A 27501-nucleotide genomic window follows, 5' to 3' on the forward strand; every position below is an offset into this window, starting at 1 on the left:
GACCTTAGGTTGAAAAAGCTCTCTCACCTGCCACCTCGCACTACATGAATCTGCCTAAATTATAAGGCCGCCTTCTTGAGAAAAGGCATACCCAGTTCTAGCAATCTGCGTATGGAATGCTTCCCCCCCCCCCCAGTTTTTCCTTGTGTCAAATCCCAAGACTTTCTGGTCCCAGGTGAATACTTTTCATTTGGCTGTGCTTTTTATCTTGTTTATTAGATCCATTTTGCTGCTACTGCTGTTTTATCCTGCATTGCTCCTTTTTATGTAATTGTTGAGGTTTGATTCCTAACACTGGTCTGGCTTGAAGAGGTGGGGAAATTCCACAAATGTATACTCCTAGTTAGTTATACAACAAAACTCTGTTTTATCTCACTCAATGGCACAATATTTCATTCATGACCCACCAAGAGCCCAATACAGCTCACTCTCCACCTCCATAATCACCACACTGTCAGCTGTGTAGTTGTATGCAGTGTAAGTAACTGAATTTGCTCACAGTATTTTTTTGTTTTTTGTCTGTGAGCACAGAATGTGTCCACGTATTGCTCCTGCTCTTTCTGATAGGTATTGTGAGGTCATGGAAGTGGGATGACCCATTTCTTTCTGAGGCACAGCAAGACTTGTCCAACCATATAAAGAAAAATATCTTACCCCAAACACATTTGCCAGCTGTTAACTGCAAACCTTAAAGACACATTTCTTTCCCTGTTATTCTTAAGGAGCAGACAAAAAGGAAGCAAACATAATTTCCTGGCTGTAGTGGGGGGGGGGAGGAGTTCACCCTGAGAACAAAGGAGGGTGGAGACCTCAACACGCTTTTTGTTCCTATGAAACAGATTTAAATGGTCCCTGGACTGACAATGCGCTGCTTCTGAGAACTGAGCTTCTATCTGATTACTGTGAGATACACAATCTTAGCAGATAAATGGAATAAAGAAATCTCACGTGGAGATGCAGAAACAAGGCCAAAATTTATCTCCATAGGAGTACAATAGCATTAGAACAGCTTATTGTGTGTTTCAGTGAAGACTGTTACTTAAAAGAGACAACAAGTGGCTGCAGGGTAAAGTGTAGTCTCTTCCCTCAAAAGATATTTTTTAGAGAGAACAGTATATGCCTGAAACATTCTGATAGTTTTTTGGTATTACTGCGCTGATGCCATTTTAATACACAGGTGCTAATGGCCAGATATTGCTCAGAGTAACTTTCTGCCACATTTATGTCCAATCAGAATTGTCAACATTAACTTAGTCTGCTATTCCCGCTCACAACAGCTGTTTTCACTGAGATACACAGATGTTGGCACCAGAAATTTCTAATGCCCTTTTAAGGGTCAAGCTAGATGTTACCTTGGAAAACATGTTGTTGCAGCCCCATATTTGTGGGTAGGAACACGGCCACATACAGAGGAGGATTGGTCATCAGGTAGGAATGTGGGAAGGTGGATGCACCCCCAGGCATCCCCAACCTTCGTCATGTGGACTCACTTCTGGTTTTGGAAACTGGCTAGGGAAAAACATTCAAATCTGCTCGGATGAGAAACATTTGCAAACGAGAATCAGTAGGCTGAGGGGAAATGATTTTCCCCTCCAAGAGCCCTATATTAGCATTATGAGGAAAAAAATGTGTATGTTTCTTTCATAACATCTAGTCTGGCCTGATGAGTATTACAGACTAAACAGAAATGTTGCAGATAAGGTTTAGGACCCCAAGTGATGTAGCATTTGGTGCTTATACCAAAACTGTTTTGAACAGAACAGTAAGCACATTTATGTGGAGATGGACCCAAAGAAATATGGGAAACTGCTTTTTAGGAAGTCAGATTATTGGTCCATCAAGTCTACTATTTTCTACTCTTGGTTGGTAGAGGCTTTTGGGGGTATCAGGTCCCAGGGAAGTCACATGGATAGCCACTTTCAATGTGAGTAAGTGCACTCTCACAATCACTTCAAAATGTCTATAGCACCACAAAAATGACACACAATATTCCATTTGACTCATATGACATCACAGTCAGGAGACATTGATTTGGCTGATCCGCTCTTACAGAAAAGAATGACAAGGCAATGAACAAAGCTTGATCAATGCTGAAGCAGTAGGTTAATTCTTTTAACAGCATGTGAAGCTGCATAATGCACATGCCAATTGACTTAATTAATATCAAGCTAAGATATATCCCATCTTAAGCCATCTGTGAAAATAAGTATTTCATATCTATTTAGATGCAAGCTGGTAGCCAAACAAAAAGTGTTCAGGGATTTCAACCGTGCTGTATGGGCACTTGCAATATAATACATAGCTCTGAATTACTGTAAGAAATAATTGCTACCTGGTTCAAATATCATAATGGTTTTTCCATGCAGAAGTTCATGCCAAAGCATGTTTTCAATATATATGGTTTTAAAATTATTGTAATCCATGTATCGCAGGAAAAAAATCCCTGCAATACATGGAATGTCAAGAGTCATTGATAAATCATAGTCGTCATGCTCTGTATTGATGCCATGAGAGAGGATGGTGACTGTTCCAGTCCCTTGGCAAAGAAAAGATTTGCTCGGAGGTGTTTCTTCTCTTTGAACTACTGTATATTTTGAGCACAAAATTAAATTTTCTTCTGAAATATTTTGCATACGTTTTATCACATTTTATTTCTCTCTATATAAATTTTACTTGCAATCCTACTGCCAGGATGCTGTCATCAGCTCCCAGATGGCTGCCCAGGAAAGTATAAAGAAAAGGAAAGTTTCTTACTGTCCTTTTTATTTCAGTCTTTACAGAGAGAGGCTATAGAACCCAGCGTCTTGGATAATGGCATTATCCAAAGTGAATCTCTACCCGCCTGCCCCCATCTCTCTCACTTCCTTATTCATCACTTCTATGGGTGCTGCTAAGTGCCCTCTGTATTTGAGCACTTTGCTTTCCTAATTTAACACTTGCTAGGTTCTGAGAGATGGAGGGTCTGGAATGCTTTCTTATGACAGCGTGTCAGCCAGCTGCTCCGGTTCTGCCTGCTGTTCCTCTCCCATTATTTTCTGAGCTGTGACCTTCTGCAAACCACTGTTGTAAATCTATACTGTCTTCCTCTTCCTGCTTCGTAGCAGGATCAGAAGGGGGTCTCCACCATTTCCCCTCTGCCCAGTCCTTTACCTTACCTGATAGTAAGCCCCACAGATCTCAATGGGCTTTTTGAGTAGACAAGTATAGGATTGTGCTGTTTGTTATCCTTAAACTAAATTGCCATTAAGTACCAAAAAATATTTTTCATAATGAATTTTGTAATTAATAAAATCTCAATAAGGTAAAAGGTAAAGGTACCCCTGCCCGTACGGGCCAGTCGTGTCCGAACTCTAGGGTTACGTGCTCATCTCGCTTAAGAGGCCGGAAGACACTTCTGGGTCACATGGCCAGCGTGACGAAGCTGCAGCTGGTGAGCCAGCACCAGCGCCGCACACGGAAATGCCGTTAACTTCCCGCTATAAAGCAGTACCTATTTATCTACTTGCACTTAAGGGTGCTTTCGAACTGCTAGGTGGGCAGGAGCTGAGACCGAACGACGGGAGCTCACCCCGCCGCAGGGATTCGAACCGCCGACCTTATGATCAGCAAGTCCTAGGCACTGAGGTTTTACCCACAGCGCCACCCGCATCCCTCAAAAATCTCAACTACTGTTTAATACTTGCTTTATGACTGAGATGAACTTTTGATTGTTAGAGATGCATTCTAGTCCTTTAAGAGTACTCAGTAATGGCTCTTCTTCATGTGTGAATAAGAAAATATTTCTCCTTGTGCCTTCTCTGGTGTGTTGTAAACAGCTCTCCCGTCATGTCATATTTTAGATCCCACATATTTTAGATCCCAGTCCTATATATATACATGGAACCCATTCATTTCAGTGGAACTCATTTCTATGCAATGGATCTTTAAAAGTGCATGGTTAGTTTTGCAAATTCAGCATGGTTATTTAATTTTGTATAGTAGAAGTGGCAGTGCAATGCCAGTTGAGAGGAAGGGAAAGAGAAAGATTCCAATTAGCGAAAAAATGATGAAAGCTTCATTGAGTCTTGTGTACAAATTGTTCTGCATACCTCTAGTGAGTAACTGTATCATGGCCAATATGCTTAGCTAGGATGGAAATATTGCACTTTAGTCTGAATGATTCAGCACTTTTTCTTTTTCTCTCACCAATTATCTTCATACTCTGGCAAACTGATTAAAATTCTTGTACAACCATGAAATGTTTAACCAAATTTGGAACAATTATTCAGCAAGTCTTTTTGAATATCAAGTATCAGTCTTAAATTTAATAAGACTTGTGCCCAAACTAGAAGTTTGTGCACTCTCAGATGTACAGACAGACCTCTTCTGTGCCCAGATTTGGGAGGGAGGGGGCACCCAATTAACATTTGTATTTGTTTGCATGCATGAATGGGGTTCAGTTATCAATGGAAATGCAAGGCTTATGGCTGACAGAATAGCTTGTATGCCTCCATAAACAATTTCTGAACATTAGCCTGTATTTCTCGTCTCTTTTTAGCTGAATCTTCAACAGCAGCAAGCAGCTCTCATTTAAATGTTGCTACCCTACTAACTTGATAATCTTTGTTTCTTGCAAAATTTGTATCAAGGCTTCCCCAACCAATCTTTGTTTTAATTCCCTATTGGCATTTAAATCAGTACCTTGAGCTATGATAACAAAGCATGCAAGTGACACAGAAATAAATGTGGTTGGTTTATGGCTTTTCATATGGGATGGGGGGGCAACTCCCATCTCTTGCGGGGGCGCAATTAGTGCCAGCACCGTCCATTAAGAGTTTGGGTGTAATCTTTGACGCCTTCTATGGAGGCGCAGATTGCAGCTATAACAAAGGCAGCATTTTTTCATCTCTGCCAAGCTAAGCAGTTGGCTCCTTACCTCTCTCGCCCTGACCTAGCCACTCCTGGTATGTCCCACGGAGGACCTTACGGTCTTCAAATAAAAACATCTTGGAGATCCCGGACCACAGGGAAGTTAGGCTGGCCTCAACCAGAGCCAGGGCTTTTTCAGCAGTGGCCCCGATCTGGTGGAACTCTCTGTCACAAGAGACTAGGGCCCTGCAGAACTTGACATCTTTCCTCAGGGCCTGCAAGACAGAGCTTTTCCACCAGGCCTTTGGCCAAGGCACAGTCTGACCCCCTCCTTCTGTAATCCTCATAGAACTCTAGCCCAATGGTTGCCATTATTTTGATTCTGATTTTAGACTGAATTGATTTTGGAAAGTATGTAATTAATTGACTGTGATTTTATGTAAACTGTGCTATTTTAACTGTTGTTAGCCGCTCTGAGCCTGGCTTTGGCTGGGGAAGGCGGGATATAAATAAAATCTTATTATTACTATTATTATTACTTTTACTTTTTAATTTAATTATTAGTAACTAATGGTTTTCATATTTTCCTTTAGACTGTTTGGACCATGTAAATCACTGATAGGCAGTGAAACTCCAGCATGGTTCTATTTGACCTCAAAGATGTAGAAATGTTATTAACCTGTTTGAGTAGCTTGAATTTGCCACACAGCAGATAAGAAGAGATGGAGAGGCCACAAAAGAGCCTTGGTGGATTAGATACAGCCATTGGCAGGCATCAACATTATTTGTCACTCACCCGCTTACCAGGAATGAGTGTCCCTTATCTACTGGCAAGAAACCTCACTGCCTCACTGTAACAGCCTTTCTCCAACACAGCAGATAAGAAAAAGACAGGTAGCATTTCTCACTGTTTCTTATTCAAGCTTCAGCTGAAGCGAGGCGGAACCCTGCCTCTCCCTCCAGCCCTCTGTGCCTACTAGAGGGTGTGAGGGAGAGGTGGGGCCTTCTCTCACTTGCAGAAAGTTTTGGAAGAGGACAGTTGGAGAAATAGCCAGCTGTTTCTGTCCTTCTCCAAAGCTTCTTCCAAGACCCCAGCTCTCACTTCATCATTCAGGATTTGTTAGAGTGCTGAAGCAAATAGAGAACTTTGGAAAAGGAAAGTTGTTATTAAATAAAAGTCAGGAACAGTGTTGCCTCTTTCTTGAAACCTATAGACCTATAGTGAGGTCTTACAAGAAGCTTTGGAGAAAGACAGAAACAGTAGGAAAAAACTGCTGTTTCTGTCCTTTTTTGACTTGTGGGAAACTTTGACAAAGGATAGAAGCAGCAGACATTTAGCCAAAGGTCCCGAAAACTTGTTCATATAGTTCATTGGTTTTAACATCTGAAAACAGCCAATGAGTGTCTAACCTGGTAACCTTTTATACTGTATACAGAATTATTTATGTGAGTGTGCATCATGTTTTCTATTTTGTTTTAACTCATTCATTTTCTTACATTTTGTAACTGCTTAGGACTGAGGTTTGAGCTACTTTAACTTGTGCCTTGACTTAGCTTCCCAGCATTGCTAAAAACACTGCCAAAAGGTAGCCTCCGCGTTGCTGTGCTAAAGATTTTAAAGAGCAGTGTGCTCTGCTTCCTACATTACACTAAAGTAGAGGCACAAGTTCTCCTTTCACTGGTAAATCAATTCTCAAAGGGGGTGCTATTATTGGGAACAAGGGAGCTCTATGGTGCTTGTTAGACTTGGACAAGAGCTGTTCTTTTATTCTCTGTCCAGTTGTCTGTCAGGAAAGGAGGCCAGTGTCTCTAAGCCAGCCTCTAGCAGCTGTCCAAACACTACTACTTGCAAGTAGTGCATGGAATCTCTTAGTGTGTATACATGCAAATTGCCACAAGGGAGCAGCCAGCTACTCATGGGTTTCTCTACTTATACAGTGGTGGTTATCCTTGCTAGCACTGGGGAATGTTGCTTTTGCTTCCCCGGAAATCCTATCAGTAGAATCTGGAATGATTATAACAAAAAATTCCTTCCAGTAGCACCTTAAAGACCAACTAAGTTAGTTCTAGGTATGAGCTTTTGTGTGCATGCACACGAAAGCTCATACCTAGAACTAACTTAGTTGGTCTTTAAGGTGCTACTGGAAGGAATTTTTTGTTTTGACTATGGCAGACCAACACGGCTACCTATCTGTAACTGGAATGATTATGTTATTGCTTACAAGTGCACTCTTATGGTAGACACCAGTGGTTCTCAACCCTTTTGCAGCATTGAAACACCTAACATTAAACAAAACTTCTGAAGAATGCTTGCAGCAAAATCTTTTAAAATGGTTTTTTTTAAGAGGGGAAGGAGTTGGTTATTGGGAAAGCAAGCAAGGGAATGCCAACCAGACTGCAGCTTTTAAAAGAGCAGCTTTGAAAAATGTTGCTGATCTGATTTCTCCTAATGGGAGAAGCCTTTGTTTTGTTTGTCATTCTTAATGCTATAGCTCTTATCAGAGAGAGTTCTTATCTCTCAGGCAGTGTTAAATGAGCAGTATATTTACCCATTGCCACCAGCCCAATGAAAGGTGCTAACAGGGGGATGTGGAATTCCCATGACATATGTTTGAACAACACATTTAACCCAGTAGTGGCACATGCAGGGCAACAATATTTACCTGGCTTCTCAGTGTGGCAAGTCACTGCTGGTTCCTGAGAGGGGGAGGGCGAGCCAGAAGATTGGCTCTGCTGCTGAGCCCACATCCAGCTTCCCACAGCTTTGCTCCTCTTGGTAACTGGCAGTAACTTGCACCATTGCAAAGCCAGGTAAGCAAGGCCATGCTGGCCAGCCAGGCATTACAGATTTAACCCTTGGAAAGTGTGGTGAAGGAAGTAAAGAAGGAGAGGGGATTTCCAGGACAATTGCTTGAATAGTGCACTTAATCCCCATTATTGCAGCTCAGTAGTAATCACATGTTGTGCATGCTTGTCTGCCATTACACCTTTTTTCTTCATGGAAGCCCATCAAGTGCTTCTGGAGCAACAGGACACCGTGACGGAAACCAGAGCACATGGAAACACATTCTACCTTCCCACCGCAGCGGTACTTATTTATCTACTTGCACTGGCATGTCATTCATTTTAAATGGTATATATATATTTTAAAAGCTCAATCTCATAATCAGCATGAAGAATCACAGGATTTCCAAAGAAAATTCCACAAATTTTAACCAGGTATAATGCAGATACTATAATCCAGATAGACAGCTTCAATAGTTGTTGTTTAAAAGAAAAATTGTTTAATTCCCTGCATTAAAAAAACCCTCAGTCATAAAATATGGACAGAGGAAGCCAGAGGGATGTGAGAGTCTAATTAGAAAACTATGCATAACAAACTCACAAGTACCGTATTTTTCGCTCTATAAGACGCACCAGACCACAAGACGCACCTAGTTTTTGGAGGAGGAAAACAAGAAAAAAAATATTCTGAATCTGAGAAGCCAGAACAGCAAGATGGATCGCTGCGCAGTCAAAGGAGCAATCCCTCTTCCTGTTCTGGCTTCTGGGATAGTGTGCAGCCTGCATTCGCTCCATAAGACGCACACAAATTTTCCATTACTTTTTAGGAGGGAAAAAGTGAGTCTTATAGAGCAAAAAATACGGTACATACTTGATAACACTGCAAATCCCAGTAACTGAAAGCTGACTCACTCTAAATACTATATGGCTCACTCCCAATACTCACTCTAGATAACTCCCCTTTACCCCATTCAAAAATCCTATCAATTAGCTGGAAAGAAAAGTTTCATATTTTACCAAATCCTTATTAAAAGTGCACTGTGTTATCCCATCTAATTCAAAGAACAAACCGTAGAGAAATGTATAATCTACATGGGAATTATAATTGAAGAAACAAAGTATTTTCTGTCCAGAGTTGGATGTATTTCTGATATTTTATGTTATGGCCCTCTGCTCACTGAAGCAAATTGGCTGCTACAAATGAAAAGAAGATTTTGCATCTAATCAACAGCATGAATTTAGGTTGAAAACTGTTGTACAGGGACTTCTTTGAGGCGTCTGGGCTGACTGCCATCCTTGCATTTGTGAATGAAATTGCATGACCAATCCACCCACCTCTTTCCACCACCGCCCTCCCTACCTCCCAAGATACCATTAAGGTCTTTTGCTGCTTCCTTTACTCAACGGACAGACCAAGTAACTGTTCTAGGATCTAGAAAGGCATTCAACATCTTCAAAATGATGAGTTACATGTCTACTCTCCCAGTGTTTAAGCACCTGTTTTCTGCATTACTATGGAACAAGCTCTCCTTTACTTATAGAACTTGACAGTTAGCTACTATGTTGGTCTTTGTTCCAACAACACTAATATTACTCTGTGGTCATATTATTTTATTCAAGTTACATTTGTAACTCAAATCTTCCATACTGTTCTGTGAGTTTATAAAATGTTTCAGCTCAGAAAGGGAAATCCCAGCAGCTCAAACTTCTCTTTTGTAACTTGTTATTGGCAGGATCAGCAGCTGCTGTAGTATTTATTCATCAGTCAGCTTCACTGTTCTAGTCCCCAATTCATATAACAGGAATTCTACTACTGATGCCAGCAATTAGAATTCTACTTTACAGAAGAAGCAAATCCATTGATCAGAATAGCATGGTTTAAACTCTACCTCTTCTGTGTGTATAACATCCCAGAACATTATGAAGAAAATACATCCGCTATCTTTATTTTTAACTATTATTGTCAGTTCCACGGACATAATCTATCTTTGGCAAGTATAAGCTTTGACTTACATCATTCTGACAAAGGCTTGCTTTCAGAAGCAATATTATAAAGCTACAAAAGCAAGCCTCTTGTTAAGTGATTCATGATCATATTGCAAATTACAATATCTTTTCTAGTGTGTCAACAAACTATAAGTTGCTCAAAGGTAAAAGCAATGGGCAACCATTTTTCATACGTACAATTATTAAATATGTAACTCTTCATAACTTTGAAATGGAAAGGAATGTAACAAAGTAGGCTGATAAAGGCTAAGAAATCGCACACACAGGGTTCCATAGAACAAGGAATCACTGAAGGTTAACAAAATAGGAAAAGGAAAAGGAAACTGAAAGGGTTGGTTTTTCGGGGGGGGGGAGTGTCAAACAAAAATTTTAAAGAATAAAAATGTTGCTAAGCATACACAAAGAACTATTGAAATAGGGATGTTTTAAGCATGGAAGGTGGAATGAGATATACTGTTATGAGTTGGGGGGGGGGGAAAGGCAGGGTGTTAAGTCATATGTCATGCCCCTCTAAACCTTGCATCCAGCAAACCTTAACAGGTAATCAAGCACTCTAATTCCTGGAATAGCCAAACTAGCTTCCTGGTGAAGTGATGAGGATTAAGGGGCTCGGTGTGAGACAGCAAATGGGTGGGGGGCTCCCTCAACAGACAAAGCCAGACTTGAGGGCACAAAGTTGCATTAATGTGAACTATAGGCATAACAGCAAGCTGGAGAGAGAGGCAGAGCAATGTTTGATTTCTGTTTGAATCCAAGGCTGTAAGATGGAAGATAGTGAACAAAGTATGTGTTAAGCCTGGGTTTTGCACTGTAATCATTCCCTTGTCTGGGCCTCAAATGCCCTGTGGTGTAAGTGTACTTTAAGTCCATTTGTTCCTCCACCCATCATATTTAACTGGACTCATGACAAGCTAATTTATCAAAAAAATTCTTTTAGATTTTTTTAGTGCAACCAATCATTTCAGTAAGAGTCATATGACTATTTATTTGCATTAGCAGTTGTTGTGTCTGGTGGTCACCCCAGGATGCTTTGGAAACCATTCTGTTCTCTGCAGTGGTAGTGGTAGAATACTTCTTCTGCATTTAGAAAACAATACATAGAAATTGTTTGGGTTTCACACGGTGCACCTATTTATATTAATAGCCATTATTTTAAAATGGAAGATCAATAATTTAGTTTTCCTGAAAACACCCAAGAAACTTCCATTTGTGTGCTGTTGAAATGGTTTCAAGATAAATTGCCAGCATGGCAGTAAATAAAAATAAACGGAAAATTGCTTTTTCTTTATTCATCTATCTGAAGAAAACAGCCATAGTTGTTTAGAGTACAAACTCTAAACATTAGAACAAAAATAACAGGAAAAATCCCTTCCCTTGTTTTCAAGTCAACCTGATCACATCTGCAGTTGTGTGGATATACACACACAAAAAAGAAAAAGTCACAAGCCTCTATTATGTTGTTAGTACTTGGCACCAAAACAGTCTCTAGCCTTTATTTTATTGAATTTATATACTGCCTTATACCCAGAGGTATAGGACTGCATAGGAGTTTCATTAAATAATCAAGACTCTGACACCTCAATTTCAGTTTCAATCCTGGCATCACATGGAAAGTAGATGCCAGACAGTAATTACTACTGTATCTGTTAAAGTTTTAGGTCTTGCCTCTGACAAAGCATCTGTATGCAGCTTGATCAGTTCACTAGTAGCAAGCTATTATGTGGGAGTATTGTTTCCACCCCTGCCAATTATAAAACAGAACTGGAAACCTGGGTGCTACAGACTGAAGAAGATTGGTGCCCTAGAGCTTTAAAAGCTACAGATACTGACCCTCCCCAGGGTCAACTAGCTCCAACTTTCTGAGTTCCATTCCTCCTCAGGATCCAACCATTCTCTTCATGACATTACCACAGGACTCATGACACCATGAGCTAAGCCATGGTTTGGCTTAGCATTACATCTGAACCCAGGCTCATGGTTTATCTCCCTGACACAAACCACAAGTGGTATGCCACACAACAAACCTTGGCTACAATTCATGGTTTGTCTGGAGAAACTTTTAATGCAACGCTAAGTCAAACTATGGCTTAACTCATAGTAATGCAGCAGCAGGTAGAAGTAAAAAAGGTAAAGGACAGTTAAGTCTAGTCAAAGGTGACTATGAGGTGTGGTGCTCATCTTGCTTCAGGCCAAGGGAACCGGTCCACAGCTTTCCAGGTCATGTGACCAGCATAACTAAACTGTTTCTGGCACAAGAGAACACCATGATGGAAGCCAGAGCACATGGAAATGCCATTTATCTTCCTGTCACAGTGGAACCTACTTATTTACTTGCACAGGTATGCTTTCGAACTGCTAGGTTTGCAGAAGCTGGGACAGAGCAACTAGAGCTCACCCTGTCAGGCACATATGAATCAATGATCTTCCAATCAGCAAGCCCAACCACAGGAGGATCAAAGCAGGTGCAATCTTCTCTCTGGGAATCCACACTACATTCAATGGGGCTAGTGACTGCATTGTTAATTTCTCTTTCATACAGTATTCATTCATTTTGGATCTAATACTGTCACAGTTTTAACATGGTTCATGCATGTCTCGTAATTTTTCATTCAAACTCCTAGTTTGCTTTCTCCTTTTCTTTTTCTATTTGCAAGTTCTAATTGAAAAATTAATCACCACATCCTGCATTTTCTGCATTGAATAATACAAATTGTAACAAGTTCTAAACATATGTTGCATTAGTTACAACTTTCATATTCTCACTCAATTCATCACTTATTTTTTGCTGAATTGCTAGTGAAAAACATCAAACTGACTTTGAAATTGTGAATAAATGAATTGACATTGTGAAATATGTAGATTTGATGTGTTAAAATGTTTAATTATTACAACAAAATACTTCATTTACTACTCTTCTTGGGTGTCTGGATTTTTTACATGTTTGACAGCTATTGGATAAACTACAAAAGTCTGAAAATAATTTCCTGCAAATAAAATGCATTCAATTTTCTTTTGTTTTCTTGCATGTACATCAAAAATAAGTATTCTACCTTATAAAGAATGCAGGTGGTGCTATTGATATTTAATTCTTAGTCACTAAGTAACCATTCACTGTTTTCCTCACTTTGTAACAGAGTAGACAAAAACAGCAGAAACTGGAAGTGAATGGAAGTGATTTTGACTTTCTATGGTAATTGTGTCTCAGCTTCCTTTTGACTTTATATGATGCATCAGCCATACAAGTGGTGTGTTAGAGAGCAGAGGAAAAGGAAATCGCACAACCTTATCAAAAAGCACAGCCAGCTGAAGTCTTTCCCCTTCCCATTAAAAAAATTCCACAACACACTGTGCAGCTTTCTTAGCCATTATAAAGTCACAAATTACCGTACTATATATATTTGATTAATACTTTTTCAATGAATAAAATACAAGCCATTTGGAAGTGAGATATGGAACACAGTTAAGATAACTAACATGCAAGAAATCTAAATTTAGATCCCTGGTTACCTTGTGTTGACACAGACTGGGGGAAAACTTGAGAGGTCAAGAAACACATTGCATTTCTTTAATTCGGTCGCCCATTTTTGTGTTAAAAATAGTGCCAAAGTGTTCCTACAATATTGTGGATTACCCTCCTGCTCTGAACTTACCATACCTTCTCAAGCTCCCCAACCCAGCACAGATAACATGTTTCACAGGTCAAAATGCACATCCTTCTATGTGTAATGATGTGCCTGCAACCTGCTGCTGGATGCTATGATCTGTAGATGAGGGTCCCTGAACAACACATCTCTGATTCCCTGCCTAAATCTGTACACTACATCATAAGCACAAAACAGCAGAGGTATCTGAGACCCCTTTCTCTTGACTCTAGTGATGAGCAAATTCCCTATAGCTTGACCTGGAACTGGGCTCAGCAAACAAGACTGTTTTTAATTGAAAACCATGTCTGTGTTTTTCTGAGGCGAGCTCTGAAGCTTCGACCTCATCATACAGAGTCAGAATATCTTATTTCTCCTGTTTCTCTTTTTGTATAAGCACCTTGGACCTCACTGCTCTCTCCCCATTCACCTAGCAGTGACAACATTCAGGACTTAATGGAATGCCTCCCACCATAGTGTCAGCAGAACCAGCAGGAGCGGGTGCTTGCTAGAAACAGTCTTCACCCTTAAATGGCCTGGGCACTTCTAAGCTTTCAAAGGAAGCTATTTCCTGCAAGGGGGTTGTAGTTTCCTGTGCCTCCTGATTCAATGCACAAAGGTAGGTTTGCCTGGGAAGAAGGAAAAACTCACACGCAAGGCAGGCTAGCAGCCAGAGGAAAACACCATCACAAATCAAGACAAACCTGAATTAAGAGCATAGGCACAGTCTGCTGGATCAGCAGCCCATCCAGCCCAACATCCTGTTCTCACAATGCCTAACAATGTGAGAAACCAGCAAACAGGATTTCAGCACAAGAGCACTCTCTCCTCCTGCAGTTTCCAGCAAGTAGCACCCAGGAGCATTGATGCGTCAAACTGTGGCGGCAGAGCACAGCCATCATGGCCAGTAGCCTTTGATAGCCCTCTCCTCCATGGATTTGTCTAATCCTCTTTGAAAGCCATTTTTGTTGGTGGCCCTCACTGCCTCCTGGGAGTTCCAGCACTGCATGAATAAGTGCTTCCTTTTATCTGTCCTTAAGGGACGCGGGTGGCGGTGTGGGTTAAACCACAGAGCCTAGGACTTGCCGATCAGAAGGTCAGTGGTTCGAATCCCTGTGACGGGGTGAGCTCCCGTTGCTCGGTCCCTGCTCCTGCCAACCTAGCAGTTCAAAAGCACACCAAACTGCAAGTAGATAAATAGGTACCGCTCAGGCAGGAAGGTAAACGGTGTTTCCGTGTGCTGCTCTGGTTCGCCAGAAGCGGCTTAGTCATGCTGGCCACATGACCCAGAAGCTGTACGCTGGCTCCCTTGGCCAATAAAGCGAGATGAGCGCCGCAACCCCAGAGTCGGTCACAACTGGACCTAATGGTCAGGGGTCCCTTTACCTTTACTAATCTTCCAGCATTTAGCTTCATTGGATGTCTGCAAGCTCTGCTGTTATGAGAGCAGGGTGTGTGGGGGGGGTGTGACTTTCTCCATTCCATGCATATTTTTATACACTTCTATCATATCATCTCTTAGTCACCTTTTCTCTAAGTTAAAAAGCCCCAAACATTGCAACCTTTCTTCATAAGAGATGCACTGCATCCCCTTGATAATTTTGGCTGAGGTGAGGTGACCAGCACTGCACACAGTATTCCATAGATCCAGTTACAGATAGGTAGCCGTGTTGGTCTGCCATGGTCAAAACAAAATAAAAAAATTCCTTCCAGTAGCACCTTAAAGACCAACTGAGTTAGTTCTAGGTATGAGCTTTCGTGTGCATGCACACTTCTTCAGATACCATAGAATTATGGTATAACGGAATTATGATACTGGAAGATTTATTTTCAATTCCTTTCCTAATGATCCCTAGCATGGAATTTGCCTTTTTCATGGCCACCATGCACTGGCTTAAAATCTCCATTGAGCTACCTATTACCACCCAAAGACTCGTTCCTGGTCTATCACTGCCAATTCAGATCCCATCAGTGTATATGTGAAATTAACATTTCACTTTACACTTGTTTACATTAAATTGCATTTGCCATTTTATGGCTCATTTACTCAGTTTAGCTAGGTCCTTTTGGAGCTCTTTGCAATCTCTTTGTCTTTTAACAACCCTGAACAATTTACTACCATCAGTAAACTTAGCTACCTCACTGCTCACTCCTAACTCTAGCTCATTTATGAACAAGTCACAGTATCAATTGGGGGGGGGGCTTCACTTTCTACTTCTCTACATTCAGAGAACTGTTCTTTGCTCATGAAACTCAACCAATTTCTGATCCACAAGAGGACTTCTCTTATTCCTTGACTGCTAAGCTTACTCAGGAGTCTTTGGTGAGCTACTTTGTTGAAAGCTTTTTTGTAAGTCCAGGTATACTATGTTGACTGGATCACCTCTGTATAGTATAAGTTTATTGCCACTAGGTACATTTCAACAAATGATCAATGGTTAAACTATTGGGACAGAAACTTACTACAGTGTTACGGTATATCTTCTATTTTGTAGGTTACATGATTTTGACTCAAGAATAATATAGATTAATAACTGAATTCAAAGATAAAAATGTGAATAAGTAAAATATGTTTGTCCAGTTAACAATAAAAATAACAATCCTAAAAATTATGAGATTTATATAAGAAATTTATAAGATGCTGGTCCCTTGTTTTAAATCTCCACATAAGCACTGTTAACAGCTCATTTATTAAGAAGTGTTTATACAGCTCCCTGTCAGGGCTCTCAAAACAGACCTGTGGCAGGGCTTTTCCTAGGTCAAGAAGAATGAGAAGAGAGCTAGGTTGTACTAGACAGACAAATATTCAGATAGATAGACAACAACGTCTTTAAAGCAACACAGGAATGTTTTTCTGAGACAGGCAGCTATTCCTCTAGAACTGCTGCCAGTTAATGTGAAATCTTATCATCTAAACTTTAGATATATGTTACAGATCTAGCTCTAAATCCTGGATGAGCATTTTTAACTTTTAGAGCTAAGACTTCAATGTTTACTTTATTTTTATTTCCTGTTTACTGTGTCTTGAGACTGGATGTGTGTTGATGTTATCATGCTTTCAGCTTTTCAATCTAAGCAAGTCTTTGCTTTGAAGAGCCTTAATTACCTCCGGTATATTAATTCAAGAGTCACCGTCTCTGCCTTAGTATTGCATCACAAGATGCTCTGAAAAATTTGACCTGTGTTGAAGTCAATGGCCAAAGTTCAGTTGCAATCTGGAGAATCAGTATATAGTGGTGGCTGAACCAGGCAACCCCCCACGTAATTTGTCCAAATTCCATTGTCAGAGCCAAGATTGAAGTTGGAATTCATTCTGAGGCAAGAGAACAAGAATGAAAACTGGGGAATTAGAGAGGCTGGAAAGGCTCCATGATGAAAGTAGATGGGATCCATCAAGGCAGGAAAATATAGTACCAAAGGAAGACCTTGGGGCTGTATGAAAACAGTTCCTTTGATAAGAAGCTATGTTTAACATGGAAATGTATATGACCATCAGAGAACTAGGGGTGTTCAGAACTATCTTTGTTCAGCAGCTACCAGAGCCCCTGTTTCAAAACCAGCAGGCTCCTGATATATCTTCTGAGATAATAACACTGAACTCAACAAAGGGCTGTTATATAGCAGCAGGACAAATCAGAGGGCTGGGAAAGCTCTAGTCCAGTGGATCTTCTTATGAGTGAGCATCCTAAACTGGAATCATTCCTAATGTATGTAATTCTACTTCTCTTTGCAGGTGTGGTCACAAAAGAGAAGTAGCAAAACCTTTGGGGGCAAGCAGGGATGGATCACTTATTCGGGGGAAATAAATAGGTGGTGCAAACATAGAGAGAAAAAGTTTCTGATCTTCCTTCTTTTATGCAGAGTGTCCAAGTCAGATTGCTGTTTAGGTTTCTCTGTTCTTTCCCTGCCTCTGACCTTTCCTTGATTCTCCATCTTTCATACATAATTTCTATGACATCAGACCAAATTATATGTTAGTGTGAGTGTGATCACCGATCCTTTGCATGGATCCTGCTTGGCTACTGGATTAACAAACTTCCTGTGGTTTTTAGTTTTGTCCCCTAAATGAGCTGAAATGTCATTGTCACTGTCTGGACCATGTAAAATATTTCCTGGCTGGTGTAAAGATTTCAAAGATAGGCCCAAAGAATAAAAAGTCTTTCAGCCTCTTGTAATGGGCAGTGCATCATCTGTTGTACTGAACAAACTTTTAGGAAACCCAAGTTCCTTTGATGTTGTTGAACCACAGAGAAATCAGCAATAGCCTGAAGATTAATTTCAAACATCAAAAAGAACAGCATATCAAATAATTTCTCTGAGGCTTCCCCAGAGTTCACTCACCACTTCAACAGAAATCTCAATTTTTGCACCATTATTTTTTTTACCTAATGTAGTATTTATTATACACTTATACAAATCTACTGTGTGACCATACTTGGAATTGTGTACAGTTATGGCCACCAAACCTCAAAAATGTGCTTGCAGAGATGGAAAATGTGCAGAAAAGGGCAACCAAAATGATCAAAGGGATGGAGCGACTTCCTCTGAAGAAAGGCAACCGTGTTTGCATCTCTTTTTTGCATAAACATATTTGTGGTGTATAAAACGATGCATGCTGTGAAGAAAGTGGAAAGAGAGTCCTTTTCCTCCTTTCTAATAACACTGGGAGTCAGGGTTATCCAGTGAAGCTAAACAGTGGGAGACTTCCATAGTGCAAATTCCGCTATGGAATTCACCCTACAAGATGTGGTGGTGACTATCAACATGGATGGTTTCAAAGGTGATTATACAAATTAACAGATAAGACTATCAGTAGCTACTAGTCAAGATGGATCCAGTACCAAAGGCAGCATGCTTCTGAACATTAGTTACCTGGTATCACAAGTGGGAGAGTGCTACTACTGCACTCATCTCCTGCTTGCAGCTTCCCATAAGGATCTAGTTAGTCACTGTGGGAACACTATGCAGGACTAGATGGACATTTGGTCTGATCTAGCAGTGCTCCTCTTATGTCCGTATTAATGCATTACTGTATGCGTATGGTTTTGCCCAACCTATGTACCCTGTGCCCTCCTAGCAGTAGTTGGCAGCTACTAGCACCCAAAGGAAAATGAATTATAATCCTATTCCTATGCATGTTTACTCATTACTAAATCCCATAGTGCTTAGTGGGGCTTACTTTCATGTAAATGTGCACAGCATGGCAGCTGTAGTCTCACAATGAGATCAAGAAGAAAATGACAGACCAAGGCAACAATCCAAAAACCCCACTGTTGCAGAGGTCATATGCATAAGAATGTCTAGGCCATCAGCACCACTATTCTTTCGCATTTGTGTAATATTCATAAACTGTATTTTCAGGAAATTTGAATTTATTTTTTCATGTAATATTTGAACATCTTTAGTTTCCCCACCTAAAAAGTACTTCAGGGATTCCCTGCAACAGAGTTCTGTTTCTTTGCAAGTTTCCACATTATCTAACTAATAAGAGAAGTTAATTCCAAGGTCCAGTTCACTAGGTCACAGTACTTGACCATCTGACCCAGTATTGTCTACTCTGATTGGCAGCAACTCTCTAGGTTATCACCTGAGGGCATTCAAGTCACCTGCTACCTATTGTCTTTTGCTTATTTATTTAAATTGATGCCAGGCCTTGAACCTGGGGCCAGAGGTGGAGCTAGCTGCTCTGGCACCTGGAGTAGTACACATGCTGTGCACCCGGGGCCGGGCCGAGCATCCCAGGGCCACACCCACCTCACCCCCCCTTCCTCCTCCAGTGCCTGGGGCCTTCTGAATGCAAGGCCTGTGTTCTATGATTGAGCTATTGCCCTGGTTCTATGATAGAGCTATTGTAGGTAAACAATGCAGAGTTCACTCATATTGGGACACTGTCCTGGACAAGCTTAAAAAGGTAAAGGTGTAAAGGGACCCCTGACCATTAGGTCCAGTCGTGGCCGACTCTGGGGTTGCGGCGCTCATCTCGCTTTATTGGCCAAGGGAGCCGGCGTACAGCTTCCAGGTCATGTGGCCAGCATGACTAAGCCGCTTCTGGCGAACCAGAGCAGTGCACGGAAACGCCGTTTACCTTCTTGCCGGAGCGGTACCTATTTATCTACTTGCACTTTGACGTGCTTTCGAACTGCTAGGTTAGCAGGACAACCTTATATGCACACAAATCCCACTGGAATATATAGGCACTGCACACTTCAATTTTTTACCAGAGCCTTAGCTTGAAACTCCAGCTAGCCTGCACACATCCCAATCTTCACAGGTGTTAAATGCAACTTACATTTTATTCAACCCAAAGATTGCACCACCATCACCCTCCGCAGCCTGAACTAAGATGTAATATTTGTGTCAAAAGCTTTATTTTTCAGGAATGACCAATATTGTACTAAAAATAAAGACAAAACAAGTTCTCAGGAGTTTTCAACTTGTTAACACTTTTTAGAGCAAATTCAAGGTGCATCAGATAAGGAGCAAAAAATACTTTAACAGCTAGATTTTGTGTAAAACAGAAGCTGAATGAGAAAACACAGTATAGTGTGTTACTCTCTACTGTTGGTCTTCTTGCCAAAAGCCAAGCTGAGGATTTTCTCTTGCATGATAAAGTTCACAGATCTCAGAAAACTACCGGTAAGCAGGAAGTTTGCTGTTTGAAAGATTTCCCCCTCAGGATGAGAAGGGGGAGAAGAGAAAGAGAAATGTGAGGGGTATTATGACAGGCACTCCACAAAACTAAGCAGACAACTTGAGATTTATTTATCCCAAAAGCTTCTTAAGTGATGCTGCCAATAAATGTGTAAATTAAGCCAGGAGGTAATATAGAGATATTTGCGTTTATGATCCTTCACAGAAAGTTCTACCTTCCTTGTTTCTTTCAGAAGTCTGCTTCATCCAAATGCAAAAGCTTCTTCTTTTACACTGAATTCGGCCCTATATAAAAGGTGTGTTACCTTTACAGCTGTGCAATTCATAGTCATTTCAATCATGGGTCACCAACTTATTACCAAAATAAAATTTTGAATAGAAGGATGTCAAGGGGTGGGGAGAAGGGGCAAATGCTACATGTGGCTTTAATATTGAACAGCTGCTATAGATCAAGCATCCCCCCCCCTTTTGCTTGTGTGCGCCTCTCTCTCTCTCTCTCTCTCTCTCTTTCTCTCTCTCTCTTTTACCCCCTGCCAGCATACTGTGTTACAAGGATTATTGTAAATACAGAGACTGTGGCGCCTTAGGAGATGAAACTCTAAACTTCCAACAGTTAATATCCCCCCAAATGCCATTCAACCAAATGTACCTGAGACAAACAGCACTCACTACTTTTCAATGTCTGTGCCCAGGGAGGAAGTTTGTTTGTTTGAAATGTTAGCTCCATCACCTCTTCAACACAAAAGCAACATGCTTAAAATCAGCTGAGGAAAACACATGTCACAAGAAACACCACCCTACCCCCCATTTTCTCCTCTAAGGAGGAAAAACCACAACATGGCTTTACAAAGAGACCTGGATCACCAGGAATTCGCCTCAAAACTTCTCTCTTTTTTTCTTCTACTTGGTCCCCAAAGCTTTTGAGTTCCTCTAGGAAAACCATTCCCTTCCCCCTCCTCTCCACTGGCAAACTTGGCAAGGGGGAAAGATGGGGAGAGGACGGGAGGGAGAGAGGAGCAGGCTGGTTGTTTGTGCACAAGAAGTTCAGGACGAGGCGCCCGAGGAGCCCCGCGCGGAGGGGGGAGGGGCGGGCAACTCACCGACACCAGAAACTCCAGAGTGGCCACATAGTCGCGCTCCGTCTTCAGCAGCTCATTCAAAACGCACACCCGGAGGCGCAGCTGCTTCTCGGGGTCTTTCCCGCTCTCTCCTTTCCCTTCCCCTTTGCTTTCTTCCGTCATTGTGTCCTATTCCACCGCCACCCCCGAAAGAAGCGCCTTCGAAACTTTCCTTCCCCTCGACTCCTTCTCGTGTTTGGCGAGGCGGCCGGCAGGACAGGGGAGGAAAAAGGCGGGGAAATTCCCTCAGGGGTTCAGAAAAGACCACAACAAAAGAGCCCGCTCCGTTCCATGGCGAGGCCGGAGCTCGCTTCTGTGGGTTCCCCTCACTATCCCAGCTGTGGAGGAGCAGCTTCGCTCCCTCCACCCCTCGCCTCTCTCCCCCTCTCTCTCAAGTGTCCTTTCCCAGTCAGGAAGAGGGACCCAGCCTGAAGGAAGTGCGAGTGGTCACCAGCTCTCGGCTCTCTTTGTATGACTGTGGGGAGATTTGGAGACTTCAAGCAGCAGCAGCAGCAGCAGCAGCGCCTGGACATTAATCAAAAGCTTTGTATCCATGTGACTCCGACCCCTTTCCCTCGCCTGCGCCAAATCTCAGCGAAAAGCAAAGGAAGCACAACCTTGGGAAACGGTTGCGTGCCAGCAACTGCTTGTTTCACACACAAGCTTGTGCGCTTTTGGAGTTTGTTTCGGGGCTAATTGGAGATCTCCCAGTTGAGAGGCTGCGGCTTTAAAATGTCCCAAACGAGCTAGACTGCTGAGATTCTGGCTCCGAGTTTGTTATTCTTTGTGTTTCACAGCCAGTCACGGGTCGTGCCTCCTACCCACACATTCCCACATAAGTATCATTTAAGATGCTAATGTATATGTGTGTGCTTTCGTAAATGCATGCACACATGCACACAGCCACACAGAACCTATAATTAGGGATTGCTGTACAGTATATAAATACAAATCTGGTTAGTATACAGCATCGTACATGCATCCTGCAATCAATTAGTTGAGGCATAGGGGCCAACTCCCTGGGGCTTTGGGTGCCCACCCACAAAATTCCCATGAAGGGCCCGGGCACCCACAAATTTCAGTGCCAGGGCCATGCACACTGCATGGCACCCATGGCCCCTGGTACCCACGGTCGTGGGGCCAAGCTGGCACTCCTGAGCTGAGGTATTTGGCAATCTGCTGATCTAAAACTGGATGTACCTCTCATGGCAGAAGCCACAACAAATAAGGAATTCAGTTTATAATAGCTATACATCCATTTGTCAAAAAACAAACAAACAAACAAACCCAGGAGCCTTGTGCAGATGACCAATTTAGGTACAGCCTACCTGTAGGGCTTAATCACACTTGTTGGCACACCTGCCTTCCATGCATTACATTTGCACAGGGCCCTATGCATGTACATCCAAATGTATGTTGTCTGCCTCCATTGCTGTAGTGGAATGGAGCCTGTCTACATTCTGGTATATGCTAATAGGTCCCTGTGCAAGTGTAATTGATCTGTAGAAAACACAACCTGAAAAAGAGACCATGCATGCACTTTTGTAAACTAAGAAAATAATAAAAATAAAAAATAAATAAATGTGCATGTTAGCAAAATTATAGCATCTCCTGCATTCTGATTACATGAGGTCACTGAAGCTCCACTCTGGCACCCTTGGCATTTTAAAAATATGCAGCTATTTAGTATACAGAATACAGGTTTACTATTGCCCTGGCCATGCTTCTAAAACATTGGATTCAAATTTTCACTGAGATACCTACAATGGAACACTTCCCTATGTTGTTATCCCATCAAGTGTATGTTGGTGAGCTAAAACTTTACTGACTCTCGCAATAGGAAGCAATGGAGGGGCAGTTCAAATGAAAGCTTGAGAGCCACCAGAGAAAAGGCAACAAAATAAGAACAGTAAACCCTCTGTTTTCTTTCCTTTAATGTGTGTATGATTTAGAAAGCCCCATCACAAATTGTGTCATGAGCCAGGGTACAGAGAAGCTACTGTCTCCTGTGAAGAAGAGTTTTCCTGTAAAGATACTAGTGTGTGTGTAAATGCCTTTGACAGTACTTATCAAAGCATCTTGATCATGCTGTTTGCAAGAGAGAGTTTGTTTGATGTACATTATGAGATTTTGTTGCACTTGGACTAGGGTTTGAGAATGTTGGCACTTCAGACAGCATACAGGTGTTTCACATAAATTTAAAAAGTGACCAACACGGTTACTTGAAGTTCAGATATTCCCATTGCTTGCAATATCCTTGGGTTGCAAACACACCTATCATTGTAATTGTTTATTAATTGTCCTCTACCTATGTCTCAAGGCAATGTTCAAAATATGGGAAGTACTTGGAAGAAAATTATATTTCAATTGTTTAGTATTTCAGTGCTTGACAGGCTACGTTGGCTCAAGTAAAGTGGGCATTGCCCTATATTTAAAAATGTTAATATCCTTTCTTTAATAATGCAACCTGCAGTTTCTCAGTGTTAGGTCACAATATTGATTCCCCTCCCCCATCTTGTTGATGCTTTCTTTGATTCACAAAACAAATAAACATTTTATTAAAAATCAAATATGCCTATATTCCTATGTAACATGTATAAAATTTGCTGCCAAACATGGGTGGATCCATATAAATATTTACCTCTGCCTTCCTTTAGCTGAAGGCCCCAGACCAGTAGGGTTAAATTTTTATATAACCCACCCACATTTGGTGGCAAACTTCATACATATTACATGGTATCCATCTAGTAAAGCTTCGCAGTGCCCTAGGAAAGTCTCCTTTTTCTGGATGTCTTTTTGGATTTACCCAGATGCTGAATCCAAAGGTCTTTGCAAGGGAATGTCCCCTTCCTGCTACCCCTGCCATGTGGCTCAAAATCCTGCCTTGCCAGGAGCTGTCCAGCAAGTCAGTGATCTGGAAGTTTAGATAACAAGGGGAGCTGTCCAACAAGGAGTAACAGGAAGCACACCAATATTAGGTGTTGTTTCAGCACTAACTAGGCCCCAACTAACAAACTTTAGAGTGTTGATTCCATTGGACCATTCTCAGGAAGCAATACTATCCAGTTTCTGCTTCTTTGAAGCCATGGCAAAGCTTGTTTTCCAGTTAAAACAGAGACCTGCTATAACCTGCTGCAACCCAGTGATGGGTTGTTAATAACTGTTAATAACAACATCTGTAACTGTATGTTTGGGTTTAACTTGTTTGGTTGAACTTGAGTGGTTGGTTGAACTTTGTTTAGCTTTCATCTCAGTTATCCTTCCATTATACATTTTATGCCCAGTGTCAGTGATGGTAAACCCCTCCTGAGAAATATAAGAAATTTCTCCACAACTCCCCCTTCTCAAAAAATACTCACTTTCATGGCAGACCAACAGTCCCATGGAAGAAGGGTGGGGTTATCACAGGCTGAGCTAGAATCTGCTTCCTACCAGCAAGTGGGGAGGAATATTGCTACTATTTTCCATCCGTTTACATGGTTATAATCTGTTTTGAACATAACACTGAAACCATAGTTCAGCATTATGTGAATGAGCAGTGGTGATCTTGCACTTTCTCACTTCCTTTGGTGTACTGGAAGCACCTGCCTTTTTTATTTTAAAGTAACTAAAGTCCTCTCTGATGTCTGAACTGGAAGAACTGTGGTTAGTTTAAACCAGAGGTGGCCAATATGATGCTCTCCAGGTGTGTTGAATTCCAGCTCCCATCAGCCACAAATCGCATGGCTAATGGTAGCAACTGTACTTCAACAACAACTGGAGGGCTACTTTGGCTACCCTTGGTTTAAACTATAGTTTGTGTTAGCAAGTCAGTATCATAAACCATTATTTGATTCCAGCTTGTTTCAACAAACCATATTTTAAACTGTCCACATTCTTCTACCCCAGTTCATAATGACAAATTCTGCTTAATTTAAAATAGGAACACAGAGTTTCTGGTCTCCTCGTCAGGGTTACTAAAGACAAAAAGGGAGGGAGGAGAACACAAGCCTGAGGCTTGATACTGCTCATTCATGTAACACTAAGCTATTGTTTAGCATTAAAACCAAAATGGGGCTATGTATTACAGATGGATTTCAGATTTATTGTAACTCATTTTGTAGTCTGACCAAAATAAATTCCATCTTTTTAGAATGTTAGCTTTGCCCTGCAGGGGATATGTAACTGTTAATAACAACATCTGTAACTGTATGTTTGGGTTTAACTTGTTTGGTTTAGCTTGAATGGTTGGTTGAATTTTGTTTACCCTTCATCTCAGTTATTCTTCCATTATACATTCTATGCCAGAGACTCAATACACAGAATAAAACTGAAGATGAGAAGGAAAATTGATGGTTGGAAATATTGTAAAATAAACTTTTAGCCTTGTTGTGAAAAAGGAATGACCAAAATATATTTATCAAAATATTTAGGTTTTCTCCAAAGTTATCTATGAATACAGTCTGGCACAAGTAAATGCTTAACTCTCATTGATATCAATAGGATTTACTGTCAATTCTTTGATCAAGATTTGCCCTTGTTTGTTCCATGTATTGAAGGGGCAGATTCAATGGAGGCTTGTCTTGTGCTGGAGGAAGTAAGGGAGGCGATTTTCACTGATTTTCCCCTTTTCATAGAATCATACTCTAAAGTTGGAAGGGACGCCAAGGGCCACCAGGTCCAACCCTCTGCAATGCAGGAATCTCAACCTGTGGTGTCCCCCATCCAATTTGAAACCATACTGAACCCTGCTTAGCTTTGAAAATGTACTCAGAGTTTTATTGCTGCACCAGCCCCCAGGGCCACTTCCCTTGCTGTTCTGGTGGGCCTCCCAATCCTCCAGAACATCTTTTTGGGATGCAAATACAACTGTAGGTGAATGAGGGATTGATGGAAATAGCTGCCTCCTTTTCATTCAACATGAGTATCCCATAAGAGGAATTCACCCTAGATCCCGACCTCTTACTTTGTGAGTACACCCACAGGTTTTACATCACTCTACGTGCTCCAAAACCTTCCAGGTTTATAAAATAGTAAGTAATTTTAAAATTCTATATGATAACGGTTCTTCATGTCCCCCTCCATGAGAAGTCCAGAGGATGGCAACACAACAGACCTTTTCAGTAGTGATTGCCTGCTTGTGGAATGCTCTCCACAGGGAGGCTCGCTTGGCACCTTCATTACATATTTTTAGGCAACAGGCGAAAACATTATGTAGCTTTTAATTATATAAATTGTCTTTTAGATTTTTCTTTGTTTTCTTTTATGCTGGTTGTGAGTGTGTGTATGTGTGTGTGTGTTTATATATTGTAAATCGCTTTGAGTTTCCTTGGCAAAAAAGTGACTAAGACATTTTAATAGTAAATAATAATAATAATAAATAATAACAACAACAACAACAACAACAACAACAACAACAACAACAACAACACATTGTGGCATTAATTCCAATCACTGCTATTATGATCCCTACTTTATGCGTATTGAGGCTGGATTAATTTTGTCTTATAGTAAGAGTAAGAGCTTTGTATATATTACCATTTTTTACTTTCAGATGAAAAGTGGACTTTTCTTGGTAGTACTCTTATCCCTGTAATATATTTTAAACCTTTTACATTAGAATTATTTTAGCTGAAGGCAAAATATTTGCATAAACCTTTCAAATTCTTTGTCGACATCTCTGGACTTCAAATGGGCTCCTTTCATTTTACTGACTTTATTTGACTTTTTTCTTAATGTACAGGCAAAGAGTTTTGAAAGAGAATGAAATATTTATAAATAAGATTAGCATAAGCTAGGATAAAAATTATAAAGGTTATCATCTCCAGCCATGCTAAAATAATACACAATTATACATACTCTGTAAGCTTTGTTGAAGCATACAATGTCAGCGTTTTCCATATTTTTAATAATATAACTACATGCATAATGTACAACAATATTTTAAAAGTTCAATTTAATCTGAATTGTGAATGCATCACATAAAAAAGATGCATTAAGAAAGAAAAATCCTGTGATTTATTTTACCTTTTATGTGATTTGCTTGGTTAAGGTTGCAGTCCTTTGCACATTTATGTGAATTCAATGGGAGTTGCTTCTGAGTAGACATGTATAAGATCATACTGTAAAATGCTTTTTACAGAAATCTACAGAAATAATTGAACATACTAGATTTTCCCATCTTACATTCGGATAAACTTAAATAATTTATTTAATATAAGATAGCAGGGCTTAGAAGAAAGGTAACCTCTATTTAGTTCTACAAAGAACTGGCAAAAGATAACATACCTTTGATACACCTGTTTCCCTTATTGTCAGTATGTTGAGACCTCAGAGCAAGAGAAATGCGTGAATACAAGACTGTGCTCTACTTAATGGCTGCCTGTTTCACAGCACCCCACCCACAAAAGTGGGGAGACATGAAAGTAAGGCAACATTATACGCTTCCTTTGGGGAAGGCATCAGATTTTAAA

General features: G+C 40.9%; 1 protein-coding gene across 4 annotated transcripts in view; it reads right to left on the minus strand.

The window, feature by feature from the left end:
* PREX2 (phosphatidylinositol-3,4,5-trisphosphate dependent Rac exchange factor 2) overlaps positions 1 to 27501 on the minus strand; it is a 105562-nt gene that overhangs the window by 77940 nt on the left and 121 nt on the right. Inside the window, exon 1 of one of the 4 annotated variants that reach the window (XM_081873972.1) lies at positions 22814 to 22864. The exons of 1 other annotated variant lie outside the window; for it this stretch is intronic. Coding sequence is in view for 2 of the 3 variants with exons in the window: in XM_081873969.1 (XP_081730095.1) it covers positions 21032 to 21172 (141 nt within the window). In the remaining variant the exon portion in view is untranslated. Of the gene's footprint in view, positions 1 to 21031; positions 21693 to 22813; positions 22865 to 27501 lie in introns of those variants that run through there. 2 more of the 4 variants (XM_081873969.1, XM_081873970.1) reach the window with 2 other exon arrangements.

The sequence above is a fragment of the Podarcis erhardii genome (assembly GCF_964252035.2).
Source record: "Podarcis erhardii genome assembly, chromosome: 8".
Classification (NCBI taxonomy): domain Eukaryota; kingdom Metazoa; phylum Chordata; class Lepidosauria; order Squamata; family Lacertidae; genus Podarcis; species Podarcis erhardii.